The sequence below is a fragment of the Jaculus jaculus genome, chromosome 10 (genome assembly GCF_020740685.1).
Source record: "Jaculus jaculus isolate mJacJac1 chromosome 10, mJacJac1.mat.Y.cur, whole genome shotgun sequence".
Lineage (NCBI taxonomy): Eukaryota > Metazoa > Chordata > Mammalia > Rodentia > Dipodidae > Jaculus > Jaculus jaculus.
The window spans coordinates 90,230,688-90,247,832 of record NC_059111.1 but is presented as its reverse complement, the minus strand read 5'-3'; the positions used below and the strand labels follow the sequence as shown (position 1 = coordinate 90,247,832).

Genomic DNA, 17,145 nt, shown 5'->3' with positions numbered 1-17,145 from the left:
ATTCTCTCTTTCTTTCCTGTGCTCTCTCAAACAAAGAAACAAATAAATGAAACAAACAAACGAATGAATGAATGAATGAATAAACTTTAAAAAAATAAGAATGGACTGTACTCATTAAACAGAAACAGAACAATGAACACTTAGGTATGACAGGTATCTGCAGGTGACAGTAAGTTTGAGGTCAGCCTGGGCTACATAGAGTTCCAGGATCACATGGGCTACATTCACAATGTAGTACTTAATGACTCAAAAAGAAAAAAAAAAGTAAAAACAAAAAATGGGCCAGGCATGGTGGCCCATGCCTTTAATCCCAACACTCGGGAGGCAGAGGTAGGAGGAACGCTGTGAGTTCAAGACCACCCTGAGACTACAGAGTGAATTCCAGGTCAGCCTGGACTAGAGTGAGGCCTTACCTCAAAAAAACAAACCAAAAAAAAAAAAAAAAAAAAGAAAGAAAGAAAAGAAAAAGAAATGGGGCTAGCCAGGCATGGTGGCACAGGTCTTTAATCTCAGCACTTGGAAGGCAGAGGTAGGTGGATCACCATGAGTTCGAGGCTACCCTGAGACTACATAGTGAATTCCAGGTTGGCCTGAGCTAGAATGGGACCCTACCTTGGAAAAAGCAGTAAAACAAAATAAAATAAATAAATAGATAAAAAAAATAAAAAATGGGGCAAAATAACTTTTATGGAGAAGCCTAGTAGACTTAAAAGCTTAGCAGCCATCTCTTCCATCAGGGGATCGATGTACATATCATCAGTTCCAGGATAAGCTGAAAGCCTATGCCTCCTGATTGGACTCAACGGGACAAAACAGAGCATCACTTCGGTAGATAGTTACCACAGATGCTGATCCTGAAGCTAGTAACTGAGAAGCATCAAAACAACACAAACTGAGGGCTGGAGATGTGCACGTCAGGTGGAATCAGGTTTGCACTTTGCTGTTGAAGGCAGCCTAACCTGTAAGATTTCCTCATAGAAATGACACTGGAAAGGAAGGTAAGTCACACTGGTATACTGACGTTCAAGTATGACTCTGTGATTTCCTAGCTGTACGTCCTTGTCGATTACTTAAGTCCTCAGAGCCTCAGCTTATTTGTTTGCAAAATGGTAAAAGGGTCAGGCATGGTGGCATACGCCTTCAGTTCCACCAGCACTTGGGAGGCAGAGGCAGGAGGATTGCTCTGAGTTCAAGGCCAGCCTCAGAGTACAGAGTTAAGTTCCAGGTCAGCCTGGGCTAGAGTGAGACCTTACCTTGGAAAAACAAAAAAGGAATCCCGGCGTGGCGGCGCACGCCTTTAATCCCAGCACTCGGGAGGCAGAGGTAGGAGGATCGCCTGAGACTATGTAGTGACTTCCAGGTCACCTTGGTCTAGAGTGAGACCCTACCTTGGAAAAAAAAAAAAAAAAAGGAAGACTGTTTGACTGTTTTACAGGGTTGTGAGGAATCACGAACAGTATTTGTTCAACTGACAGTCTGGTGCTGGCAACCTATAAGCACCCAGTGGCCAGCAACAAGTATTAACTAACTATTGTTATTAAGAGGAAAAGGACTCACAGCGGTCTGGGCAGTGATGTGTGTACAACCCACAATTTTGGCTCCAGCCAAAGGCTTTTCTCCTTGGGCTCTCTTCCTCAAAGCCATCAGTGCAGGCATTTCTGAAAAGGCCCAATATGAACACAGCAATATTAGAAAGGAGAGAATAAGATAGCAGAATAAACTGAAAAGTTACTCTTTCAGGCTAACAGCCTTCCCCTGGTCAGGTTCTCTGTGAGATAAGGTTTCTTTTTTTTATATATATATAAAGGCACTTAGTTTATTTCTCAAAAAAATATTTTGCTAGAAGAGTTGAGTTCTGTAATTTTACATGATCATAATATTTAATAGAGATAAGGTTTCTTAAGGAAAAAATATTAGACCTGAATTTTCTCAGAGACTTTCAGAGGCAAATGCTCCAGGGTTCTAGACCAGCTCCTATATGCCAATCATCCTTATCCATGCAGGACTTCCTTTTCAGCCTACCAGAATTTCCTCCCTCCCCAGTGCTTTCAAGTTCATGTTCCTTTGTCTTTGGTCTTCGCCAGGAGCCAGGAATGGTGGCCCACACCTATGTACAGTGAGTTCAAGGCCAACCTGGGCTACAAAGTAAAACCTTGTCTCAAAACAAAAGAAAGGAAGGAAAGGAGGTAGGGAGGGAGGAAGAGAAAGAGAAGGAAGGAAAGGAAGGAGAGGAAGGAAGAAGAAAGAAAAGGGAGAAGGGAAGGGGGAGAGGGAAGAAGGGAAGGAGGAACAAAGAAGAAGAGAGAGAGAGAGGGAGGGAGGGAGGGAGGGAGGAAGAAGGAAAAAAAAAAAAAACTTTTCAGTGTCACATTGAGATTTTGCAAACTCTCAGACTCCCACGGTGTACAAAGGGATTGACAGGCAAAGTTAACACGGGCAGATGGAAAAAGAAACGTGTGCTCGCTTTCTTTACCTTGCTCAGCAATTTCAATTTCTCTGCGACCAAACTCCGCCTGCTTGATGTTCTTGACACAGAAGTCACTGCTTCCCTTCGAGCTCTTTTGCTGCTTGTCTCTGGGGGATGTCTCATCGTCAGAACTATCTGTGTATGAAGCCGCTGGAAAGACAGAAGAAAAAGTCCTCTGGGAAAAGACTGGCTTCCTCTAACATTCCAAGCTATGAGGGGAACCGAGGGCTCTCTAGTCATTAGCACACACAAATGAACACCTCTGAGAAGCTCCTTAAGGGAACCATGGGGTTTTACCAATCATCTCCTGTGGCAAGTGCTCCCCACAGGTTCGAAAGGGGAAGCTGAGAGAGGCTGCCAAAGACATTCTCCCTGGATAGCATTAACCTGGAAATGAGGACTAGCTTTTCCCTCACAACACAGGTACTTGAATATGCAGACAGGGGGAGGCTGCCCCATGGTGGCATTTAGGTTTAAAAGTTCCTAATGCAAGCCTGTGGCCTTTAACCTATGGGTTTCCAGCATCACAACTACCCTTTTCCCCCTGTGGTTTAAATGCCCCCAAGTCATTTGCTTTTTAGCACAATAACTGAACCTAGACAAGAAGGATTCCACAGGAAAGTAATTAAGGACCACACAAAAGGAGTCTGTCTGACATAACAGAGCTTTCTTTTTAGGAATGGCTCTGATGAGGCAGGACTATGCCTGCAGACCCAATTAGACACTGACAGCAAGGTATTCTTGCTGGCCTCAGTGGGTCCTGCACTGGGTAATTTAGGTTCCCAAAGCAGCAAACAAATCCTCTTTGGGTTTGGTGATTAATCCATTAGCCACATACACTAGAGGGTGAAAGGTTAAAGGCTTTTTATTGCAGCTACTGCTACAACTATTTACAGGCTTGGAGGAGGTCTCTCCATCCACCGCTCCTAGGCAGGGTCTCGCGCTAGCCCAGGCTGACCTGGATTCCCTAGGTAGCCCCAGGCTGGTTGGGAACTTACTGGAAGCCTCCTATCTCAGCCTCCCCAGTGCTGGGAGTAAAGGTGTGTGCCACCATGCCTGGCTCAGTCTTCACAGAATTCTGTAGTTATTAATCATTTGCAGGATGACTGGAATGAAGCCTTTCCTTCCTTAATTCATGTTTACATCTCAGAGGATAGCTCTTCCTAACCCATACAGTTTGGGGGAGAGTGGAGAATATAAAACATTGTTTTATGTAAAGCATTTTGATTCTCTCCATATAATACTATGACCATCACTTTTGGGGTGAGAAAGTTGCAAAAGCTTAGAGCTTCTTTGGTCTACTAACATCCAGAGAATTAAGACATTTCTGGGATTTCTTAGCAGGGGTTCGTCTGGGTAGGGGGTGAGGGGAGAACTGTAAAAGGCAAGTCTGCCCTTGCCCAGTTAATCAGGCATGGCGCTGCACACTGTGGGGTAAGCAGGGGCTTGAGGATCTCTGGAACTGGAAAATGGCCCTGGAGCAAAGTCCTGACATGAGGGCCCAGGAATGAACTTGGGCACCAGGGGAGGGGAGAGAATTAGTAAACCTCCAAAGGGACTTTTGTTCTTGCAAGAAGCTAATCTGTAGAAAGCTTTTGGTTCCCCTCCTAGGGTGGGAGAGAGAGAGAGAGAGCTCAAAGTACTTTTGGCAACAAAGTCCAGAAACAGGTTCCTGGGCAGTCATCTGTTTTACTAATCAATATTCTGATACAGTTTATGGGAGCATGCTTCTCCACCTGAGAGAAAAGATAACAGCTTCCCCCCCATCATGGTCCAAATTTACAAGGAAACTGATTTTGAAAATAAGAGTTTACATTCAAAATATTCTGAAGTTTCACATCTTTTTTTTTTTTTTTTGTCCAACGTAGGGTCTCACTCTGGTCGAGGCTGACCTAGAATTCACTATGTACACTCAGAGTGGCCTCGAACTCACGGCAATCCTCTTACCTCTGCTTCCGGGTGCTAGGATTAAAAGGTGTGCGCTACCACACCCAGCTTCAGATCTTTTTGAAAACCATGGTGGTTTTTTTTGTTTGTTTGTTTTTCAAGGTAGGGTCTCACTCTGGCTCAGGCTGACCTGGAATTCACTATGTAGTCTCAGGGTGGCCTCGAACTCTCAGCGATCCTCCTACCTCTGACTCCCAAATGTTGGGATTCAAGGCGTGCACCACCATGCCCGGCCCACTACTCTATTTAAATGGACATTAGTGAGCATAAAAATCACCATGGTTTTAGTCGGGCATGGTGGTGCACGCCTTTAATCCCAGCGCTTGGGAGGCAGAGGTAGGAGGATCGCTGTGAGTTCGAGGCCACCCTGAGACTACATAGTGAATTTCAGGTCAGCCTAAGCTAGAGCAAAACCCTACCTAGGGAAAACAAAACAAAACAAAACAAAACACCTAACTAGAGCAGTGGGCAGGGAAGGCCAGACATGGTGGTTCATGTTAGTTAGTAATCCCAGCACTCAGGAAGGAAAAGTAGGAAAAATCAGGAATTCAATGCCAGCCTAGGAGATACAGTAAGACCCTGTCTCACTATTCAAAAGAGAAAGAAAAAATATAGCAGACTGGTGCCATATGGCAGGCATTAAAAAGCGTGAGGCAGAACTGTGAATTTGGGGCCAGCTTGGGATACACAGTGTGACCCTGTTTAAAAAAAAAAAACAAAAACAAAACAAAAAACAAACAAACAAACAAAAAAACGCCGGGCGTGGTGGCACATACCTTTAATCCCAGCACTTGGGAGGCAGAGGTAGGAGGATCGCTGTGAGTTCAAGGCCACCCTGAGACTCCATAGTGAATTCCAGGTCAGCCTGGGCTAGAGTGAGACCCTACCTCGGGGGGTTGGGGGGGACAGGGCTGGAGAGATGGCTTAGCAGTTAAGCGCTTGCCTGTGAAACCTAAGGACCCAGGTTCGAGGCTCGATTCCCCAGGACCCACATTAGCCAGATGCACAAGGGGGTGCACGCGTCTGGAGTTTGCAGTGGCTGGAGGCCCTGGCGCACCCATTCTTTCTTTCTCTCTGCCTCTTTCTCTCTCTCTATTGCTCTCAAATAAATAAATAAATAAATAAATAAATTTTAAAAAACACAAACACAAGGGCTGGAGAGATGGTTTAGCGGTTAAGGCACTTGCCTGCAAAGCTTAAGGACCCATGTGTGACTCTCCATGTCCCACATAAGCCAGATGCACAAGGTGACACCAATGTGCAAGGTTGCACATGCACACAAGGTGGCGCACATGTCTGCAGTTTGACTGCAGCACTGGAGGCCCTGGTGCACCAATTCTCTCACTCTCTCTCAAAAAAAAACAAACAAAAAACAGGCCAGTCTGGGGGGTTTGCCACAAAACAAAACAAAGTAAAAGGGGTCTGGGGAGATGGCCCAGCAGTTAAAGGTGCTCACTTGAAAAGTCGGCTGGCCCAGGGTTGTATTCCCTAGTATTCACATAAAGACAGATGCTCACAGTGGTGCATGCATCTGTAGCTTACTGACACTGGCAGGAAGCACACCCCATTCATGCAAATAAATAAACAAAATACTTTTTAAAAAGATTTTTAAAAAGCCGGGCATGTGGCACACACCTTTAATCCCAGTAATGGAAGGCAGAAATAAGAGGATCACCGCGAATTTGAGGGCAGCCTGGGCTAGAGTGAGACACTACCTCAAAAAAAAAAAAAAGAAAAAAGAAAAAAAAAAGAAAAAAGAAAAGAAAAGAAAAGAAAAAAGAAAGAAAGAAGAGAGAAAAGAAAACTCATCTGGGTGTGGTGGCGCATGCCTTTAATCCCAGCACTTGGGAGTTCTAGGCAACCCTGAGACTAGATAGTAAATTCCAGGTCAGTCTGAGCTAGAGTGAGACCCTATCTTAAAAAACTGAAAACAACAAACAAAAGATGATAAATTTGGTGTTTGCACAATAATTATCATACAGTAAATAAGCATTTAATAAATGCTACCTGATATTACTCACTTCTGCACATTATTTTAAATTCAGTATCAGATACAAGTAACCTCTCTAAGAGGTCATAGCTTAAGGATTTTGACTGGGAAAAGAATGATACGCACATCAAATTATTTAGCAGCTTCTTTTATTTTACCTTTGTCACCTCCTACTAATCTACCAAAGTGGCAGGTGGTTGGCTGCAGTGACTAAAAAGGTTGAGACAGGAGTCCTAACTCTACCCAAAATAGCTCTTCCCTCCTATGCCTTGCTAGCTTTGAGAAATGAGTCAGAAGCGGAGGGGTGGGGGGAACGGACTAAACAAGAAAACAAAGGAACAAAAAAAAAGCCCTCATTGGCTGAAAAGGCAGCTTAGTGGTTAACGCACTTGCCTACAAAGTCAAAGGACCCCAGGTTTGAATCCCCAGTACCAATGTAAAAGCCAGATGCACAAGGTGGCACATGAGTCTGGAGTTTGTTTGCAGTGGCTAGAGGCCCTGGTGTGCCTATTCTCCCTCCCTCCCTCCCCCCTTCTCTCAAATAAGTTAATAAAAAAAATCAAACTCTTAATTAAAAAAAGACATCTTAAAGATAAGCACTCCAATTGTGGCTTGGTTATTTGCTTTGTTTGCTTGCTTTTCTAAGGCAGGGTCTCCCTCTAGCCCAGGCTGATCTGGAATTCACTCGAGTCTCAGGCTGGCCTCAAACTCCTCAGTGATTTTCCTACCTCTGCCTCCCTCCCGAGTGTTAGGAGTAAAGGTGTACGCCACTGTGACTGGCCTCATTTGCTTTTTGCTTCCACATCAAAGAACAAAATGTGGGCTGGAGAGATGGCTTAGTGCTTAAGCGCTTGTCTGTGAAGCCTGAGGACCCTGGTTCAAGGCTCAATTCCTCAGGGCCCACATTAGCCAGATGCACAAGGGGGTGCACGCGTCTGGAGTTTGCAGTGGCTGGAGGCCCTGGCGCACCCATTCTTTCTTTCTCTCTGCCTCTTTCTCTCTCTCTATTGCTCTCAAATAAATAAATAAATAAATAAATTTTTAAAAACACAAACACAAGGGCTGGAGAGATGGTTTAGTGGTTAAGGCACTTGCCTGTCTCAGGGTGGCCTTGAACTCTTGGCAATCCTCCTACCTCTGCCTCCCAAGTGCTGGGATTAAAAGCGTGTGCCACCATGCCTGGCTAATACAAGTGTTTTTACAAACATGGTGGAAAAATTATTCCTGAACTAAGGTGACTTTAAAACTTTTTAATTTTATTAGCATATGCTAATCATACCTAATAATGGGTTTCATGACTTTTTATATATGTATGTATTTTTCATATTCACTCCCCAGCACTCTCTCTTGTTTCCCTCCCATCCCTGCTACTCCTTTTCTTCTTCTCAACTAGTACCCTCCTTCTACTTCCACATCCCACTCTAGCCCAGGCTGCCCTCGAATTCACTATGCAGTCTCAGGGTGGCCTTGAACTCAACAGTGATCTTCCTACCTCTGCCTCCCAAGTGCTGGGATTAAAGGCGTGCATCACCATGTCCAGCCAAAGGTCCTCTGTAAGGGATTATTTATAGGCCCAAGGGTGCCTTATAAGTACCTACACCACTGAACAAAACATCTCTCCCTCCTCCAGTGACCTTAACTGCCTATAGATTGGGGGTGGTGTAAGGACTTTGAGACCTTCTCTCCCAAAACGTGACTTTTATTTTTGCACCCCCCCCTTTAAAATTTTTATTTATTTGCAAGCAGAGAAAGAGAGAGAGAGAGAAAGAAAATGACTTGTCCCTCCCTTTTTAAAAAATGTTTTCAGGAGCCAGGCGTGGTGGCATACACCATAAACCCAGCACTTGGGAGGCAGAGGTAGGAGGATTGCCATGAGTTCGAGGCCACCCTGAGACTATATAGTGAATTCCAGGTCAATCTGGGCTAGAGTGAGACCCTACCTTGGAAAAAAAAAATTTTCCAGGGTGGGAGGAGGGTTAATCAAAATTTAAGATTAAATGAATAAGCTGTATAAAAACCCACTTCTTTGGATAACGGTACACCCAGAAGTCATAGATTGTTACTAGAAAAATTTTAGTGCCAGGAATGGGATACCTTCCAGTGAGTTGTTGGCCAGGAAGGTCTCTGATGCCTCCAAAACATTATAGGCCATTGCCAAGGCTCTAGGTTTCCCACTACAACTAGATGATAAGACCCTATTGCTGAAGACTCCACAACCTTGGGCTGCAGGTCACTGAAAAATCAAGCTGGAACTCCAGTGAAAACCTCCTCCCTGTGGACCAGATGACAGAAATCTGGAAAAACAAAAGGTACCCTGCATGCAGCCCTCTGGGAAAAAGAGAAGTCACCAGCAGTGATAAACAACAGTGGACACTGCAAGCCTTAAATGTGGCTAGCCAGGCCAAATGAGCCAATGGATGCAACAGTGGCATGTCTGTTATGGGGGAAACCAACCACTCTCTAATTGGATTGGAGGCCTGCTCCATGGGAGTGAATACATGCCTCATACTAAAAACATAGTCAAAAACCTATGGTGGGGAAGTCATGAATCCTACCTAGGGGAGTAACAACTGTTGTCTTGCTAAATGCATATATTATATTCCCCAAACTGCCCAGTAAGCACTTCTCTAAATGTTCATACCCATATATTAATGCTATTCTCACTTTTGATTAGAAAAGCTTCTCTTTTCAGAATGGTGGTGACCTCTGGGATGACTCAGAAGGCACCATGGTGTTGAGAAGATGTGACAGAGGAGTGCTCATCACTGGAACATCTCTGTCATACCTTCCAAAGCTCAGGGTTCATTGCAGAAGAGGTGGCAGAAAGAATATAAGACCCAAAGGAAGGGTAGGACTGCTTACAATATAATCTTCCAGACACAAAATGGCCTGGATATCCATGACCTCACAGTGCCCGACACTACCTAGGCTAAGATCTTCATAATACGAGGCAAAGGTGATGACATGAAAATAACAGAGACTAACCGAGAGGGGGAGGGGATATGATTATGATGAAGGGTGGATTTCTGAGGGAGAAAGTGGGCAAGGGGAAGGAATTGTCATGGCTTATTGTGTATAATTATGGAAGCTGTCAATAAACAAGTTTTTAAAATATTTTTAAAAATGTTTTTATTTGTGAGCAGACAGAGAGTATGTATGTGGTTCAAACAGGGCCCCTTGCTGCTGCAAATAAACTTGATGCATACACCACTTTGTTCATCTGGCTTTATGTACATGCTGGGGACTCAAACTCAGGCTAGTAAGTACCTTTAACAACTGAGCCATTTCCCCAGCATCCTCCCCACTTTTTTTTTTTTTTTTGGTTGTTTTAAGGTAGGGTCTCATTCTAGCTCAGGCTGACCTGGAATTCACTCTGTAGTCTCAGGGTGGCCTCAAACTAACTGTGAGCCTCCTGCCTCTGTCTCCTGAGTGTTGGGATTAAAGGCAGGCACCATCATGCTTGGCTCTCTCCCCACTTTTTTTTTTTTTAAATTTCTTTGGGAGAGAAAGAAAGGACCTCCAGACAGTACAAACTCCCGACACATATGCCCTCTTGTACATCTGGCTTATGTGGGTCCTAGGGAATTGAACCGAGAGGCCCTTAGGCTTCCCAGACAAACGCCTTAACCGCTAAGCCATTTTCCCTGGCCTTCTCCCCACCTTTTTTTTTTTTTTTGATTTTTCGAGGTAGGGTCTCACTCTCACTCAGGCTGACTAGGAATTCACTATGTTAGTCTCAGGGTGGCCTCGAACTCATGGCGATCTTCCTACCTCTGTCTCCCGAGGGATTAAAGGCATGCACCACCATGCCCAGCTTCCCCAATCTTTTAAAAAAAATTTTTTTTTGTTGTTCATTCTTATTTATTTATTTGAGAGTGAGAGATAGAGAGAGAGAATGGGCGCACCAGGGCCTCCAGCCACTGCATACGAACTCTAGATGCATGCGCCCTCCTGTGCATCTGGCTAACATGGGTCCTGGGCAACCGAGCCTCGAACCGGGGTCCTTAGGCTTCACAGGCAAGCGCTTAACTGCTAAGCCATCTCTCCAGCCCTACCCCAATCTTTTTTGAGGCAGGGTTTCACCATATAAACTAGACTTGGCTTCAGACATGCCAGCTACTATACTTTTAGCAGTTTCTAAAATATTTGTAATCATCAGCATAGTCTTGAGGTTTGTTCATAATTTCACTAAAAATAATGAACAAATAGCCAGGCATGGACCCAGGTTCAATTCCCCAGAACCTATGTAAGCCAGATGCACAATGTGGCACATGTGTCTGGAGTTTGCAGTTGCTAGAGGCCCTGATGTGTCTATTCTCTTTCTCTCTCTCTCTCTCTGTGTGTCTATCTACCTCTCTCTCTCAAATAAATAAATAAGATAGTTAAAAAATATGGGGCTTCAAAGCTGGGCACGGTGGTGTACGCCTTTAATCCCAGCACTTGGGAGGCAGAGGTAGGAGGATCACTGTGAGTTCAAGACCACTCTGAGACTACATAGTGAATCCCAGGTCAGCCTGGACTAGAGTGAAACCCTATCTTGAAAAAACAAAAAAAGAAAAAAAATATATATATATACACACATATACACACATGCACATATATACGTGTATGTATGTATATGTATTCATGTATGTGTATGTGTGTGTGTCGGTCTATCTATCTATCTATCTATCTATCTATCTATCTATCTATCTATCTATCTATCTATCTATTTCAGGGCTGCAGAGATGACTTAGTTGTTAAGCAGCTTGCTTATAAATCCAAAGGACCCAGGTTCAATTTCCCAGGACCCACATAAGCAAGATGCACAACATGGCACATGCGTCTGGAGCTCGTTTCCAGTGGCTGGAGGCTCTGGCACACCCATTCTCTGTCTCGCTCTCTCTGCCTCTTTCTCTCAAACAAATTTAAGAAAAAAAATTAAAGTCTGGCATGGTAGTGCAAGCCTTTAATCCCAGCACTCAGGAGGCTGATGGAGAACTGATGTGAGTTTGAGGCTACCCTGAATGAAACTAGGATGAATTTCAGGTCAGCCTGGGCTAGAGTGAGACCCTACCTTGACAAAACCAAAAAAGTAAAATAGTAAATAAATACATAATTTTAAAAATGAACTCAATTCGCTTCAACACTCTTTTCTGCCTGTTGGAAGAGGCCAAGAAGCTCTACTCTCAGCTCCTAAGATGTACAAAGATTCCACCCAGAAATATTGGTTTAAATTTTGATTCAAGATATTTATCCAAGTCATAGGCTTATTATTCATGTATAACTGGCCTTAGGCAGATGGGAGGGTCTGTTGCTCATATCTCTTAGCCTTAACAGCAGGTTCATGGTAGCTTAGTACTTACCTGAGCTGTAGCTGTCAGTAGATGACTGAGAAATAGAACGAGACAGAGAGCGACGTCCAATTTTGGTGGGACGTTTGTTGAATTCCTGCTTCTGGTCAGCAAACTGGATCTGCTGAGAAAAAGAACCCTGGTTACATATATAAACAAAGAATATCCCTTCTGAAGCAGCAATTCAAAGCTCTCATCATTTCAGCTGGTTACCGTCCCATGTAGTTGAATTGGTCTTTACCAACTTGGATTTGGGATAGTAACACTCTTTGAGAACTGGGGATATACCTTAGTTGCTAGAGTGTTTGCCCAGCATGTACAATGCCCTGGGTTCCATCCCTAGGACTGAATAACCCATGTGTTGGTGGTCCAAACCTGTAATGCCTGCCATCTGGGATATGGGGGTAGGAGGATCCTTGGATACACAGGGAATTCAAGGTCAGGCTGGGACACATAAGACCTAGTCTCACAAACAACAAAAACCTTCTTTCAGGGTGGTGCTCTGTGTCTGTAATCCCAGCACTCAAAAAACAGGCAGGAGGGCTGGAGAGATGGCTTAATGTTTAAGGTGCTTGCCTGCGAAGCCTAAGGACATAGGTTCAATACCCAGAACACACATAAGCCAGAATGCACATGGTGGTGCATGCATCTGGCATTCATTTGTAGTGGCTGGCAGCCCTGGTGTACCCATTCTCTCCCCTCTTCCCAAATAAATGAATAAAATATAAAAAAAAAAAAACCAGGCAGGTGTACCACAATATCACAATGAGTTTGAGGGCAGCCTATCCTACACTGAGTTTAAGAACACCCTGGGATTCATAAGAATACTGTGCCAAAAAAAGAAAGGAAAAGAAAAGGGCTGGAGAGAGAGCTTATGAGATAAAGGCACTTGCCTGCGAAGCCTAAGGTCCCAGGTTCAATTCCCCAGTGCCCACATAAGCCATATGCACAAGGTGGCACATGTGTCTGAAGTTTGCAGTGGCTAGAGGTCCTAGTGTGCCCGTTCTCTCTCTCTCTCAAATAAATATTAAAAAAAAATAAGCCAGGTGTGATGGCACATGCCTTTAATACCAGCAGTTGGTAGGCAAAGGTAGGAGGATTGCTGTCAGTTTGAGGCCAGCCTGGAATTACAGAGTGAGTTTCAGGTCAGTTTAGGCTAGAGTGAGATCCTACCTTGAAAAAAAATTACATCATGACACACAAGATTAATATATGAAAAAAGTATTGTGTTTATTTATTTGATAGAGAAAGAGAGAGGAAGAGAGAGAGAATGGGAGTGCCAGGGCCTCCAGCCACTGCCAACGAACTCTAGACGCATGTACTCCCTTGTGTGTCTGGCTAACGTGTGTCCTGAGGAATTGAACTAAAACCTTTGGCTTTGCAGGCAAATGCTTAGCCATCCCTCCAGCCTGAGAAAGGTATGTTGATTAAAATGAATTTTTAGGAAGCCGAATCATATTCAGAACGCCTTCCTATGGTTTCACTGAAAATTGAGGTTAGAAAGAATCTTTGGGGCTGGAGAGACTGCTCAGCAGTTAAAGGTACTTGCTTCCAAAGCCTGACAGCCCTGGGTTCCATTTCCCAGGACCCACATAAAGCCAGACACACAAAGTGACAAAGTGGTGCCTGTATCTGGGGTTCATTTGCAGCAGCTAGAGCCCTGGCACATTCTCTCTCTCTCTCTCTCTCTCTCTGCTTGCAAATAAATTAAAAGAAAAACTTTTAAAGAAAGAATCTTTGTAACTCTTTTTGTATGTATGACCATACATTTAGATAAGAATCCTGCAAGATACAAAATGGTCAACTGATTTGTCCCAGGTTTTAAGTTTCTTGTTATAGCGTATTTTCACTCAGATAGAACATTCTGGAATTGCACTGAAATCCTGGCCATGCCACTCATTAGCTGTTTGATATTGTTCAAAATGTTTTGTGAGTCTCATTTTCCACAAATAACTACAACAGAAATAGAAGTAAACACCCCACAGGCTTTAAAGGGGTTACAAGAAGCAGCACATTTCTCTGTAAAACACAGCAAGATATTCAATAATCTCACTTCCTCCTCCTCTGTAATTTAGTGTTTTTAATTTTTTTGAGGGTAGCCACTTTAATTTATTAAAGACTGCTAAAAGCTGTCTGGTACTAAATAAGCATTTTGCTAATCTGTAGTGTTTGGTATGATAAGATACCTAACAGTGACTAGCTTGATCACTATTCACGTTGAGGACAGATGTACAAGGAATGGATGACTGGGCTGAGAATTTTCCCCAGGACCCCCGTTAGCCAGATACACAAGGGGGCACACACATATGGAGTTTGTTTGCAATTGCTGGAGGCCCTGGCGTGCCCATTCTCTGTCTCTTTCTCTGCCTCTTTCTCTGTCTGTCGCTCTCAAATAAAGAAATAAATAAAAAATATATAAAAACAAACCAAAAAAAAAAAAAATGAATCCTTGAGTAGAACACAGAATGAAAGAAGTAACTAAAAGTTCATTTCCTGTACTAAGAAGTAAACTCTGAGTCTCTTGAGCATTGACACAAGGGGACCAATGCCAAAATGAATTAGCATTCACTGCCTCTAAGGAACTCACAGTATTTCCATAGCTGTAACAATAAATAAAGCCCATTCCTTACTTCAGGGTTTGCAAACTGTTTGCGGCAACAGAAAAATTCATTGGATTAGAATCTTACTGTAAAACAGTAAGTGACAAGTGTAAGTATTTTGCTAATACACCAATATTCTAAAAGAATAACGCGCCCTTCCTATATAATCCCGTAGGATGTATGTGCAGGTCCATGTTCTTGTAGAGCAGCACTCACCACACTGGATATAACTGTATTTGTCTACTTATCTTTTCTCTGTAAATTACAGACAACATAAAGGCAAGACCTGGTCTCTCATTCATACCTCTTTATTCTCAGGCACAGATTCCGCCCCCCCCCCCCAAGCACTCAATTGTGAGCTGAATCAATGAAACTAAAGTAGTTTATTTTACCCTGACTGTCTGTACAAACGTAGTAAATATGGTAAGCATAAGACAAGTCTGAAGTTGAAGCAATTTTTTCTTCAAGGTGGGACTTTACTCTAGCTCAGGCTGACCTGGAATTCACTATGGAATCTCAGGGTAGCCTTGAACTTACGGCAATCCTCCTACCTCTACCTCCTGAATGCTGGGATTAAAGGTGTGCGCCATCACACCCAGCAAATTGAAGTACTTTTTAAGGATTAAAACATTAGAAAGGGGCTGAAGAGATAGCTTTGCTAAGGCACTTGCCTGCAATGCCAAAGGAGCCAGGTTCGATTCTCCAAGTCCCACACAAGCCAGATGCACAAGGAGACACATGCATCTGGAGTTAGTGTGCAGTGGCTGGAGGCCCTGGTCTGCCCATTCTCTCTCTCTCTCTCTCTCTTTCTCCCCGCCCTCTCAAATCAATAAATAAAAGTAAAAAAAAAAAAAAAATTGGGGGGATTTTGAGGTAGCCCAGGCTGACCTTCAAGGTGGCCTTGAACTCACAGTGATCCTCCTACCTTTGCCTCCCAAATGCTGGGACTAAAGGCGTGTGCCACCATGCCTGGATAAAAGTAAAATATTTAAAAAAAATTAGAAATGGAAAGGAGGAGGGTGGATGCTGGGGAGGTGCATAGCAATCAGGTTCAAAACTCTGGCATCAGGCCCAGAGTGGTGGCGAAAGGCCTATAATCTCAGCCCTTGGGAGGCAGAGGCAGAGGCAGAGGCAGGAGTTATCAATAGTTCAAGGTTATCCTAGGTTACATACCAAGTTTGAAGACAGCTTAGGATACACAAGACCTCAAACAAACACCCCCCAAAACTCTGGCATTTACTTCACCAATCTGGTTCAAGACAGCCACACCTTTATTTCTTTTTTTGAGGCCCACTGAGGAAAAGGAATAATTAACTATTCAAAACCATACTAAGCATCTTCATCAGTGTCCCCCCCCTTTTTTTTAAGTAAAAAGCATGACAGATAACTCTGCCTCTGATATACAACACAGGCCCTCTATCCCAACCACACATTTATGTCACATGCGTATGCAGACATGCAAACACCCACGCACACACTGACCACTTACAAGGGGCTAGTCACTCCCCTAGTTTTTTCATTTTTCAATTTATCATCATTATTATTATTGAGGTAGGGTCTCACTGTAGCCCAGGCTGACCTGGAACTCATTCTATAGTCCCAGGCTGGCCTCAAACTCACAGCAATCCTCCTACCTCTGCCTCCCAAGTGCTGGACTTAAAGGTGCATGCCAAAAAGATGATGACATCAAATTAAAAAAGAGACTAATGGAGAGAGGGAGGGGATATGACAGAGAACAGAGTTATGAAGGGGAAAGCAGGGGAGGGGAGGGAAATACCAACGTTTGTTGTCTGTAAGTATAGAAATTGTCAATAATTATATATATATATATATATTTATATATTTCTGGGTGTGGTGGCACACACCTTTAATCCCAGCCCTTGGGAGGCAGAGGTAGGAGGATTGCCATGAGTTCGAGGCAACTCAGAGACTATATAGTTAATTCTAGGTCAGCTTGGGCCAGAGTGGGACCCTACCTTGAAAAACAAAAGTAAAGCAAAATAAACAATATATATACACATATATATATATTTTAAAAGGTGTGTGCCACCATGCCTGGCCACTCTCCCAGATTTATAGGACCAGGCTGAGTATACCCTTATTTATTCCAGAAACATTAGCCATATAGAAACCTAGAAATGGGTGAGACATAGCTCAGTGGTAGTATACTTGCCTAGAAACTTAGCTGCATTGCAATCTCAAGCCAGTTTCCCTATGCTGAGCTCCTTTTTCTATAGTCTTTTCATTTGTATGAATCCCTCAGCCTGGACATTGTGTCCTTTGGACATTAAAGACTAGATTGTATGGGCTTTCTGCATTTAGAAAATAATGGTTAAGTACTGAATTAAATTTTTCATTGCTATTTATGTATTTACTTGGTGTAAAGGCTTAGAACTTAGTATAAAGCCCTAGCTGGCCTTGAACTCAGAACAATCCTCCTGCCTCAGATTCCAAAGTGCTAGGATTATAAGTGTGAGCTACCATGCTTGGCTAAGTTCCTTTAACACAGAGGAATATTAAAGAGAGACTAAGTACAGTAAGGTATAGAATCACTCCAAGAAATAAATGTTTATTTTTTACTAAAAAGCAAAACAGGAGGTAAGTGGGTCATCCCCGGTACCCTCGAAGTTAAATATCATTATATTCTTCATACAATAATACCATGCATTTTGCAATACAATGCTCTGCCCACCCCAGCTGTGGTACCTTGGTACACTCTACCAAGAGCTTACCTAACCTTCCTACCTTGTCAAAAATCAGAATCCTTGCGGGTAACCCTTCTTTTCCATCTCAGTTCTGCCTAATTCC

The 17,145-nt window shown here is 43.4% G+C and overlaps 1 protein-coding gene across 6 annotated transcripts in view; it reads right to left on the bottom strand.

The window, feature by feature from the left end:
- Window positions 1–17,145, bottom strand: part of Ahcyl2 (adenosylhomocysteinase like 2) — a 185,854-nt gene that overhangs the window by 46,592 nt on the left and 122,117 nt on the right. For 3 of the 6 annotated variants that reach the window (XM_004661216.2, XM_045160308.1, XM_045160309.1), the window contains 3 exons: window positions 11,750–11,861; window positions 2,474–2,617; window positions 1,558–1,658 (listed from right to left, as the gene is read on the bottom strand). In XM_004661216.2, the coding sequence (XP_004661273.1) occupies window positions 1,558–1,658; window positions 2,474–2,617; window positions 11,750–11,861 (357 nt within the window). The remainder of the gene's footprint in view (window positions 1–1,557; window positions 1,659–2,473; window positions 2,618–11,749; window positions 11,862–17,145) is intronic. The other 3 variants (XM_012949359.2, XM_045160310.1, XM_004661217.3) reach the window with 1 other exon arrangement.